Source organism: Lonchura striata, chromosome 3 (assembly GCF_046129695.1).
Source record: "Lonchura striata isolate bLonStr1 chromosome 3, bLonStr1.mat, whole genome shotgun sequence".
NCBI classification, from domain to species: domain Eukaryota; kingdom Metazoa; phylum Chordata; class Aves; order Passeriformes; family Estrildidae; genus Lonchura; species Lonchura striata.
The window spans coordinates 28,336,296-28,348,847 of record NC_134605.1 but is presented as its reverse complement, the minus strand read 5'-3'; the positions used below and the strand labels follow the sequence as shown (position 1 = coordinate 28,348,847).

Sequence of the window (12,552 nt, the reverse complement as noted above, 5' to 3'; positions counted from 1 at the left end):
ACCTGCCTAGCAACATGTTCTGGGGCAGTGGGAAGAGATTAGGGTAATCTCTGTCCCCTCTTCCCCTGTTTACAGAGGGGGAAAAGCAGCTGTAAACTGATACATTGGTTTAACCATAGTTTTGGAAGATACTCTGCGTCTGGCCTTTATAATGTGAAGGATGCAGTGTGTCAGAATGCAGCCCACTGAGCTTTGATGTTTAAGGTTCTTGCTGATGTCTTATTCTTGGGTTTGTGGCCTGGAGGCAAGAGTCAAATTTGCAGCTCTGTGCTTGCACTCACAATAGAGGAAATTTGTGGCATTTTTGTATTGGAAAGCTTACTGGGTTTTGGAGGGTTTCTTTACTTTCTTAAATATTGTGAAACTGGTGGAAGATACTAGAGGTAGAATAAACAAGTTAAAACGGTTGTGTTCCTACAGAGCAGTGTGCAGAGAGATGAATGTGTATGTGCAGAGGCCCATTGACTGTCATAGGGTCATTCTTCAGGAATTGCTGTCTGTGCCTTTGTGTGTGATCTTGTCCTGTGTCCCACAGAGCAGAATGACATGGGGCACTCAAAACACTTGGCACAATGTTCCGTTTGGAGGAGGAATGTGTCTGTTGCAGACTCCACAAAATAACAGGGTTCAATTGGGATACAGTCTCGTTCTGTTACCCCTCTTTGTTTGGTTTTTTGAGGTTTGAGAGCTTATTAACAGGTTTGCCGTAGTAATGAATTGTGCTGAGGTGGTGATGTTCTGATAATAGAAAACCTCACTGCAGATTTTCCCTTGGGATACTTCCTGTGAAGGAGATGAGGGTAACCATTTTGGTTTGAAGGATAAGGAATGAGTTATTGTGAGTTTTCATTGTTGCTGGAGCTTCATTTTAGTGGAGAGGAAAAAAAAAAAGCAGAAATGAGGTCAGAATCCAAGGGGTCCCTACCCTTGATTACAAAGATGGTCTTACCCAGAGGTCACGTCCATCCAGAGCACCAAAGTCATCCAGAGACCCCCTGGCCACCTCTCCTGTGCTGGAGTCAGGCAGTGCTTAGGAACTCGGACACATTCTTTTGCCCAGCTGTGTTTTCTTTAAGTCTCCTTCCAAATCCGGACACATGTAAATACCACTGAGTCTGTTTATTGTTTCTGGGTTTCTGCCTGTGCAGAACAATGATCTCCAACTTACAGGTATCGCATACAAGCACTTCCTTACCTGAGCAGTGGGACCCTGGAACACAAAAGGAGTTTTCCCCAAAACCCCGGGAAGCTCTCAAGTTCCTGGTTCTCCTTGACAAGCGAGGGAAGCACCGCGGGCCCGTTCTGGTTCCGTGCAGGAAAAGGAGGAGGTTTGTGCATCCTAAGCAAAAGAGCTGCTGCCCGTGCCTGGCGAGGCCGCCGGGCGGCGGCAGAGACCGCGCGGGGCTCCACCAGCCCCGATGTCGCTGTGCGGGGCCCGGAGCCGGGACGCGCTCGTCGGGACAGTCCAGCACGAATGTTCCTGGGGTGTTGGTGTGATAGACGAGGTAGCCGCCTGCTCCTGGCTCAGAGCAGGGAGGGTTTTCCCCTGCAGTTTGTTGCAGTTGTTCCTTCTGGCAGCCCAACACAACCGCAGTTTTCTCTCTGCTGCTTTTGGTTGCATCTCTCAATTCCGGCATTTTTCCAAGAGATAAATAAAAGTGGCTTTATGTTATTGATAGCAGTTGAGTGTTAAAGCTGGTTTGCCACCTGCCTTTGTGCCACAGTCTCAGCATGGATGACTTATGAATTTTACCACTTGTTCTGGTAAAAGTGCTGGATTTCCTTATTCAGAGTTACATTGACCCTGGCTATAAATAGCAGTCTAGTGGGAAATATTCTCTATTGCCTGTTTAAATAAAAATCCATATAGGTTGGGACCTGTATGAGTGCTCCACTACATTTGTAGGAGAGTGATGCGGGGGAATATTTTTTTTTGGGGCAAGAGAAGCATCTCTACTGAGCAGTGCAGATTTTGGTGGGTTCTGCTGGCTTTTGGGTGTAGTTGTCTCTCTGTTGTTGAGACTCCCACTTTAGTGTGCACTGGGAATGTGTCCCAGGTGAAGTGATTTGTGGTTGCAGGCTTTGGAACAAGTATTTATAATATTTTTTTCCATATGTTAATGTAGTAGAACAGAAGTATCAGGGCCTATTAATGGCAGAGCCTTAGGACATAACCTGATCTCTTTTTTTTGTAGGATGGAAGATTATGATGATCTCATGTTAATCTGGACATCTCAAAGTGAGACTCTGAAGGAAACCTATGGTGAATATCTCCTTGTTGATCTCATAGAACGTGAAGGTGAAGAAAATCAAGCAGCTGTTTGTGAGGTAAGTCTGCCATGACTTCTGATTTTGTCTGATCATAGCCTTAGTGATGTTCTGTGTGACAGCTCACTCTAGCTCAGGGGATAAAATCAGCAGCCCACCTGTGGGAAATAGAATTCATGCTCTATACCCACACAGTGAGTGCCCATCTCAATGCAGTTTGTGTCTGTCCTTAGGAGTGATGTTTCTGGTTCAGAAATGAAGCTGTAATTCCCAGTTCTTGTGCAGATTATTTTCAAGTAATTTGGACAGACTGTCTTGATGAAGCCATGTTGTCATTTTAGACATTTGCATTATAGGTAAACTGTTTTCATTCCCAGTGTAAGCTAACATTGCATATGAAAATGAGTAGCCAGTAATCCTTTCACAGTTTAAAGTCCTGTAGATAATTTTTATTGGGTTAAACAAATTTTTGCTGAAATAAAGACAAACCCAGGAATTAATTTAAATAGGAAAGGAGTGGTAATAGTTATCCTGCTGAAAAGTCCTGTTAAGATTTTCATGTGTTGGTAATTGTGCATGGTAGTGGAAGCTGATAGGCAATAAACCTCCTTAATTTCTGAAACCCACTTTTTGTGGCAAATGGTTTTATAAAATTGTGACATGTAATCACTGCCATTGGGAGCCAAATGGGAAACAATGCACCATTAGTGTAACAGCACATTGCAGAGGGCTGTTGCTATAAATAAGACATTCCAGTGGCATGTTCGGAGCTCAATGTGAGACCACCAAAAGGTGTTCCAAGTCCCCAGTTTATCTCAGCTGCCACCGCCACAGCAAGTTGAGAAAGCGCCTCCACGTAAACCATGATGGTTGCCAACTTCCCCTGTGGAGAAGGAAGCTGGCAGCCTCTTTTTGCACATATGGTAGATGGATTGGTTAATCAGCCTCTGCTGAGCCTTGGGCCTGAAATTACACAGCAGCCAGGCAACTGTGGCACCCCGGCTTTGTTGGTTATGCAAACAAGGCAAACAAACAATCACTTCTTGTTTGAGGGCAGAAAAATTGAATGTCACACTTTTAAAAGTCCTTATTGATGTACTGATGGCTTGATAAAACAGCTGTACAAATCCAGCATTTGAATTTTCATTGGGTTTATAAAGGCTTTCATTATGTGTATTGAGGAGGAAAGAAAATGTGTTTTGATAATGTATTTTACCAGAAAGTTGCATACACTACTAAAAATTTAAGAGCTTCCTTCTTCTAGACTTGTCCCAGGTTAAAGTCAGAAGCTCTCCAGCATGGCAGTTCTCTGTGGTCCCAGTGTGTGTCTTGCTGAGGGCTGCAGCTTGCTGAGAACTCCAGCAGCAATCAGGCATCCAGAGTACCATGGGTGCCAGCATTGCAGGGATCCCATCACTTTCATGTTTGCCAGAGCATTTAAGACTAGCACTTGGATTTTTGTCAGAACACAGAAATATTTGGGGCTTACAAGTGCTGCAGATAATACCTACTGCATTAGGTACTCCTTATATTATACATAATTGATTTCTTGAGTTAATTCCTTAGGAGAATAAAATATACCCTTCAGTTTGAGCCCAGTTTGGGTCCAAATGAGTGTTCAGTAATGAGCCAACTATTACAGCTAACTGAATGAAGGTTCTACTTCAGCTGCACTGTAACTTTAAACAAAATAATATGTTTTTGGAAGTATGTTGTGTATTTGCCATAACAAATGCTTTGAAACTCCAGATCATCATTTGGCCTATATATATAAACCAAATACTCTTGCAAGTCTTAGCTAAAAAAAGAATTAGAACATCTACTGTAGAGGTCCTAGTACATACGCTACAAGGAAAAAATAAAAGAGGATCATTAAGTTTTGCTGAAATAGTTCCTTTATAGTTTTCCATTATGCACAGTCAGAGATGGAACAAAAAAGTTGATGTTTCAGAAAATTTTTGTTCAGTTTTTTTTGTCCTTTCCTAGAATGACAGGTTCATGTGACATGGCTTTTATCTTCCAGGTTGATGGCACTGCAGTAGGATTCATGAGCTTATGTTCTGATGTGAACGTTTCCTTGTTTCAAGAGTGTTTTGACTTAGGGCCTTTCCATGGACTCTGTAAACCACATCCTGAGGATATTCTCAAAGTGCCAGGGAGGCCAAGCATTCAAGAAGGTATCTATATTCTAAAGTGCTAAATAAATTCAGGGTGTATTTGTGTCTAGCTTCTGAGTAGGTTTTGCAGAAGGCTGGAAAAGGATATATAGGTTTACTTGGAAGAAAACACAAATTAACATACCTGTTTTTGAAGCAGGATGCCTGATGCCTTTTAATTGAGGAAGGGAATTTTGATAGCCCTGGTCTCTGAGTCAGAAATGATTGTTGTTTGTGGGGAGCTGGCCTGTACCAACTATGCAATAAATGTGGACTTGAAGTTTCAGAAAGCTGTTGTGTGGCGTATACTGTCTTATCAGATACACTTGTGCTGTTAAAAGAAGATATGATTGTAAAATTTGGTGGTGAAGCGAGGTCTGTTGGTAGCTGAGCAGCTGGTTGTGTCTGTTATATTGTCCTGTTGACTATGTAATCTTTTTTCCTTGTGGCTCAGCTTCTGCTCTTTACTTATTGTTTGCAGTCTCCTGTGTTACAAGATTTTGGGAAATCAGGGTCTGTCTTTTTATTCCGCTTTTATATTGTGCCTGATACATCAATGCATGTGCAAGCCACTTCCTGTGAGTGATAAAAACCAGTAGCACAAATATGTCACCTGTTTGTAGAACAGAAGTATCATGTAAATGATTTACAATTGTTTTCTTTATTTTTCAGTGTCAAAGGTCATTTTGTGCAGAAGGACATTAGTGTTATCCACTAATTATCAGTAGTGGAATAAAACACCTCCACTACTAGGTTATGTATCTGCTTTTCTGTACACAAAGCAGCAGGCAAAAAAGGCAACCAGGGAGCTGCAGGGCTGTCACCAGCTGTACCTTGAAGCCAGCAGTCACAGAACAGAAAAGGGAGAGGATCCCCTTATAGCTGCTCCTGTGGTCTTCCCCTACCCTGCAAGGAAGCATCTTGCACATAGGAGATGGAGGAACCTGCCTGTCTTCTGTTTGATCCTGTGCTTCTTCAGCTCCAGGAGTATTAGTTCAGAAGAAGTGACAGATGTGGGTAGGAGGAGGAATGAGACTGAGGGGGCAGAGAGATTGCTCAGGAGCCAGAGCCCAGTCCTGGGCTGTCTGCTCTGGGTGACCCTGCTTGAGCAGAGGCTTGGGCAAGGTGACTGACCACCAGGACTCTCTCTCACCCTTACCCATCCCAGGGCTGTTCCTAGTTCTGGTGTCCTCTCTCCTTCTCCAGAGCCTGCAAGCTGTAGATCAGTGTTTTCTGGCAAATTCTGTGCTGCTGAGCTTTTCAGTGAGAATGTGGTTACAGGGTTTGACAATACAGCTGTTATGTGCTTTTTACCATTTAGTAAATCTGTGGAACTTGTTCTAAATGTTAAAACTTAGCATGAGCAGCTGTGTCCTGTTCAGTTTCTTGAGAATCTGACATCTGAGTGCTTTTTAGAAATGTTTTAAGCAACATGGTTAGCAGTTCTGTGAATCTATCTCCCTTCTTTTCTCTCTTCATTTAAAAACTTGATTAGTTTTGATGGTAGTTGCAGTATCCTGTGGGTTGCCTTCAGGTAAGACTTCTTAAAGTAGTAGTATCCCTTTTTTTAGAATGATGAGGGCAGCTCTGGGGAAAATAATTATTTATAGACTTTCAGGTAGCTTCAGTGCAAATCATTAATGATTGTAGAGGTTTTGGCTTGCCAATTGTTCAATTTCCTGGCCAATGCACCAATTACGTAGTGGGTCTAGTGCTAGCTAAGTGCCAGTGCACTTACTAGAATATATTTACTTATTTTCTTGCTGTGAGATAAGCATTAGGAGAAGGAGGGCAAAACAGGCATAAACATTAAAGTGTATAAAGAAAACTTTATTAACACAATTAAGAAAAAAATTATAAGAAAAAAACAGAATTAAAACCTTCAGAACACTTTTCCTCCTCCCCACCTTTTTTTCCTTTCCCAATGACAACATAAGAAGACAAAACTTTGAAGAATGACTATTCTGTCTACTTGGGAAGAGGAATATCCTTTGTTATGCTATAAAGACTTTGCCACAATAAACAGTTCTCTTGTGGCTTCAATCACAGCAAATCAGCTGCCCAGGAAAGCAAAAATCTGCTTGCAGTGTAAAAAGTCCCTCCCATACCTTGCAGCTATCTCACAGCTGTTTTCATGGGCCATGTCAATTTATTAGGGTCCTATTTTAAGGATGAGCTGTTTTGGCATAAAAATAGATGTTCTTTTAATGCATCTCTGGGAACAGAGGTTTTTTATTACTACCTCTGGGGCAAAACTTCTCATCTCTCTCTGTTCAAGTTTCTTATTGGATAGCAGTAGCATCTACTTGTTTCAATACTGGTGCCTTGGCTTACAGTTGTGGTTGAACACTACGTCCCCTTAATGCACTTCTATGAGTTACAGGGAAAAAAGAACCTGATGTATCAATTATGTCTTCTCTATAGCCTTACAAGAGGATTTCAGCCCAAGAATAAGTCGTCTCCTCAATCTGCTCCCATCTAGAATTTGACTCTTTTTTTCACTGACCTCAGGGTCCCATGTTGTCTCTTGTGTCTTCACTCTTTCATTTTCCCGATTCAGGAGAGAATTGGTGTTTGTAGGCTCATTTGTTCTCAAGCTTTATCAACTGGAACAGTTTTTTATAGAGTTCTGCAACACTGAAGGGTTGATCTCATCCAGGCTCTGCCAGGCTGCGTGAGCCTGGCTGCACAGGGACAGCCCAGCCCAACCTGTTCAAAGGCCAGAAGCCAGGAGAGTTTTTCCCAGGCTTCCTTCGTTTTTAAACATGCTTTTCCACAGGCGCATGTTTTAACTCCTTCAGGTGGTCTAACTGGGTGTCAATCTACAAACTTAGCCAGCTGATTAGCCCTTCAAAACCAGCCAATTCATTAGCTCTGGCAGGTCCCCACAGGGAACCACCCTCCCCCTCCCCAGCTGGAAAACCAGGCTTTTGTTAAACCATGACAATGGTCTTGGACGCATGAGGAGAAACTTGAGTATCATGAGAGCCTGATTCTGGTGCTATTCCTAGAAAGAGACACTAGAAACCTAATAGCAAATTTGTCTATTCACTGCCCAGGAACATTAATTCTGTTATCATGGAGTAGTAGTTAAAATTTTTGTTGTAGCTTTACACATTTTAGAATAGAGCAGTTGCATCCCAGTAGTCAGTTGTTAAGCCTTTCCAGCATAAAGGCCAGCCCGTGTCCTTGAAAACTGTTGTGGTGTTAGCCCCATGCTGTAGCCAGCATTTGTGGCTATTTCAAAGCCACACCTGTTCCATGAAGGCTGCTTTAGTGGCTGCATTGAAAACTTGCTGCTGGATGGTATCCTGCTGTGAGGGCAGAGCAGGTTCAGTGACCTGACATCAACAGAAGATCTGGACTTGACTTCATGGAATCTGAAGGCCAGAAATTTTAAAATGCAAGCTGCTTTCCTTCGTCATTTTATGTTCCTACATATAAAAAGGTTATTTTTTCAAGATCTTTAGCTCTTAAGTAGATTTTTTTTTTTTCCTTCCAAGATGTAATGCTGAATAATAATAAAAGAGTATATAACAGTCTGTACTGATATGCCACTTAGGTTTCAGGATAATTACAGTAATTTGGTTGTTACTCTATATGGTGTCATGAATTAGTTGCTAGAAAACATGATGCAGTGGGAATGATTCAAGGGCTTTTCATCAGGCCTCATGGTGAACTGGCTTCTTGATCCTAATGACTGTACCTCAGCTAACAACCCAGCAATCACAGAATTCATTTAATTTTCTTTTTTTGTGGTCTTTACTTGATTTGGTGATAGTGTTGCAGTTCTTCACATCACTCGTGTACAGCATGTCTGTAAACAGCAATACAGTCACGTCTGACAGGAGTGGATGGTGGAATCATTAAAGATTTGCATTTTAGTATAAAGTCAGAAACAACATACCAATATTTACATGACAACAAGAGACTTGTATTAATTAACTTCTGACACCTGCAAAGCTGTTGATAATGAGAAATGGATCTGGTTAATCAAGGGGACATTTGATCATTTCTGTGAAGACTCACGTCTGTCATATCCCCAGAGAATTCATGATTCTTAACCCCCACATTTCTCCTTGCCCTGCATATTGCATCTGCACTCTTTTATTGACAGAGAAACTGATTTTGAGACAATATTTTTTTCTAATTACTTCTGGCTAAATTATTTTAAATCTTTGAGGTAATTTTTTTAAATGCCTATTAGTGTGTGAAGAAATGCTTCTGTCTGCAAATGTAGCTTATGTGGGTGTCCCAAGGCAAAGTTCAGAGGTAGACGGTTGTTTTCTGAAGCTTGTTTTGTGTTCTTGGAGCTCAGAAACCTTGACTTCCTTAATGTTACTGGATTTTCCAAGTGCAAGGGTGTTCTTACTTGATGTGTTTTCTTCAGTAGCAACACCTACACCTCAAGAGTTTATTGTGTAAAATTTATAAAGGAATTCTAATCCCTGTTTCTTGTCTCTTACTGCACCAGTAAGAGCTCTGGTTTGACTGGGATTTAACCTGAATTTAAATTATTTTAGGAGAACTAATCTGAGAATGAAGAGCCCTTGCTTGTCCTTGTGATCACCAGAAAGCAAGTTAGCAACACATGGGGTTTAAGATATCAGTCAATACACTGAGTCCTGTTTTTCAGTTCAGATAGGGTAAATATTTGATACACGGATAAACACAAGAATTGCTTCCAAACTGTCTTGTTCAGGTCTTATTTTACAATCAATTCCCTGGATTTTTTTTTTTTTTTTTTTTTTTTTTTTTTTTTTTTTTTTTTTTTTTTTTTTGCTTTGGAATCAAATAGTCTAATGAAGCTCTAGCCAATAACTGTAGGAGGGTCTGCTTCAACTGTGGTTGGTAAAATGAAACCTTTTGATAGAGGTATCCTGGCCCACTCCAGCTGTTGCTGTCATTCTGACAGTAAAGTTCACATTATTGAACCTTGTGCACTTTCTCTTTTACTTCATTTAGATAAAGATGAAAACAGCCAAACAAGTCAAAAGCCAAAGCCTGTTTCTTCTCAAAGCTTGGAACATGTTCCTGGTGCAGATGCAGCTGTGCAGGTAATGCTGCTACACCCAGCAGTGCCGATGGCTCTCAGAGCTGATATGGAGCAAGGCTGGCAGAGATGAGGACAAGAAAATACTGCTGAGTTTCCCTCCTGCCCTGTCCTCTGCTCTGGCCCACATGTGTCTCTGCTGTGGGGCACAGCTCAGAAGTTGCTCTGGAGGGGATCAGAGTTATTGGTCAGGGTGAGTTTACCCATCCACTTCCCCATAAGCAGCTATCAGGGTGGGAAGATAGGGTTAGAGAGAGGAGGGAAAGTATGGGGATTAACTAATGAAAACACTTTTTGAAGTGTTTTAAGTGAGCCCTTGTCTGTTATTGTTGCAGAAAGATGGAGCTGTGACCGTTTCCCAGACTGAACTGCTGGTAGGTAATGTCAATATAGGCCCTAAAGGCTCAGCAGCACCTCTGCTGGAGACTGATGAGGAGGGGGATTTGCATCCTGTATACAGAGGAGCTTCAAATGTTTTCAGTATCCGTCTGCTTTGTATTGATGAGAAGTATGAAACTAGGTAAGTGTAGAGGAAGAGTCACTGCTTTCCCATTAATAACTATTTTCAAGGTTATGTTTTCAAGACAAATCAGAAAGTGACAGCACCTGCAGTGGTTAGATGGGATTTTTTCTGGCCTCTTTTTTGTTTGCTTCTTTTATCTTCAGTAATAACGTTTCAGCCTCCACTTGCAAGTTCCTAGCTCTGACAGTCTATGGGGGCAAAATGTGAAGAATTCATTTTTGTTGGAAAAAATGCGAGTTGAGGTTGTGGAAAAAGGCTGCTGTTTCCTTCTATGGAGACACTCATTCTGAAGCTGGCTAGCTGCAAGAAGGACTACATGTTACAGTAGTTCTCATCTCATTGCATGGGGCAATAAAGCTGTTCTTAGCTCTGCAGGTAAATATTCCCATTCTAAAGACTTTCTCCAGTCACTGAAAGAAATTATTCTCTTTTCGAAAATCCTCTACACCTAGGGGAGAGAAAGGAATTTTCTCTTAACACAATTGCTGCTGCTGATCTCACACTCCTAGATCCTGGTGGATTAGAATAGGGCTATAAATGGGGTTTAAACTTTTTTTTCTAAAATTTCTCTCCACACTTGAATACATTCAACCACATCAGCAGAAACTTCTCCAAGAACTTTTTTTCCTTTTCAATGTGGTGGTAGAAAGGAAGATACAGGATAGATGAAGCAACTGAGCACACCCAGGATCTTCCATGCTTTCAAATCCATGTCATATCTGCAGACAGCAGGTGTCAGGAATGAGGGCTTGATAGATGAGTTGAACATGTGTAGTACAGTTTGAAAAAACATCTGTCTACTCAGTCATTAGTGACTAGCAACTTCTGAACTCTGGCTTAAAAGAAATGTAAGAATAAACTTCACTGAGGAGAAAAATGAGCATTCATTGAAAACTGGTTCTATTTATTGAGCTGTTTCTGGATTAAGGAGGGCACCTACCCAAGGGGATCAAACACTGAATCTGCTGCAAATGCAAATACACAAAGTCACTAAAACAAAGTAAAGACATTGCCTTTTGTGTACACATTTCCCAAGTGATACACTCAGTAACAGAGCTCAAGTTTGTTAAGAACTAGTTTAATTAGTGAAGTGCAGGAAGTCAACATAGGAGATCTGTGTTGTACTTAGAAACATTGACCAACTAATGTGTGATGAGAACAATTGCACTGCCAAGAGACTGTGCCAGAACAGTTAATTGAGGGACAATTTAGTGTAAAATTCAAGCAAGATACTTATTACAGAATAAGAAAGCTTTGTATTAAAATATTAGTGAGGCAAGGGGTTTGCTCTGGAATGATTCCATCATACTAAAACAGCAGTTCAGAGCTTTGCTAGAGATTTATTGTCAGTAAATAATCTCACTGTAGATTTCTTGAGTTCTCTGCTCATAGTTTCCTGCTTAGGATATGGATTGGTCTGGTTTTTGCCTCCTGAGCTCTGTGCTTTGTTGGCTGTTTCTGTTCAAGAAATTTCTTGCTGCATTTATCATTCAATGCTGTGCTCCGAGTTTTTTTTACCTGGAGACATCTGTGGAGTAGTGTGGATTCCAAGATGGGTATCTGGAGGAGACAGTATTCCTGTCTGAAGACTTTTCCTGAAGATTATCTCATGCAGAGCTGAGAAATCTGTAGATTTTGGTGGTTTCAAACATTTTGCTTGTATGCTTCTCTGGCTTGCCTTTGCTTGATCCACCTGCCTGTAGAAGAAATATTAGCAAAACAAATACATGTAAAGGAGGGCACAAGGTGATGCTGGCTGCAGCCTGGAAACTTGTCCTGAGGGAGGTCCTGCTGGCCTTGCACAGCATGGACCCAGAAATAGCAGTTGAAGTGTAGGTGTGATTGCATCTTAGCCCTGAGGGAAGTTTGCTCCCTGGGAGTTGTTACCCACTAATGTTGCTAAATGTTTCCATCTCCTAAACCCAGAGCTGCTATGTGGCTTGTTAGTGCATTGAGAGTGACATGTGAAGGAACTGAACTACTGGTTTATCTGCTGATACTTGATACTTGATAAATCTCCCACCTCAATTCTTATGGTCCTTACTGCCAACAAGATCCTGGATACTAGAGAGAAAATGACAGTGCAATATAGTTGCAATGGCATTTTCCTTTCCCTTGAATAGCTGTTCTGTTACCTAGTCTTAGTTAAGTATTATATAGGTGCATATCTAATTCTCCAATCCTGATCTGTACTTGCAGCTTTACATTTACATTTGGGCATAGATATTGCAATTAGAAATTATTTCTCTTTTAAGTTATATTATTGAAGAGGTAATTAAAGGAAGCTTAATTACAGTTCTGAAAGGAGGAGAGGATTTATTAGTATTTATAAGGTAACATATATCTGTATGAATTTCTTCAAAAAATACATCTTGTGTGATGGAAAAGTGTTTTATGAAACTTCAGCATAACTGGGTTTTGAGTTCTTTCATAGCCTTACACATGGGATAAACAGCAGGGCTTTGGTGAGATTTCTCAAGTCTTTTTAAACTGAAATGTCACAATTTGCAGTGTCACCATGGAAAAGAGACTGGGACAGCTCTAAGTCAGTG

General features: G+C 41.1%; 1 protein-coding gene across 2 annotated transcripts in view; it reads left to right on the top strand.

Annotated features, from left to right (window-relative positions):
- CFAP61 (cilia and flagella associated protein 61) overlaps positions 1-12,552 on the top strand; it is a 117,491-nt gene that overhangs the window by 6,966 nt on the left and 97,973 nt on the right. For both annotated transcript variants that reach the window (XM_077782011.1, XM_021543334.2), the window contains exons 7-10: positions 2,196-2,328; positions 4,292-4,445; positions 9,390-9,481; positions 9,813-9,997. In XM_077782011.1, coding sequence (XP_077638137.1) covers positions 2,196-2,328; positions 4,292-4,445; positions 9,390-9,481; positions 9,813-9,997 — 564 coding nt within the window. The remainder of the gene's footprint in view (positions 1-2,195; positions 2,329-4,291; positions 4,446-9,389; positions 9,482-9,812; positions 9,998-12,552) is intronic.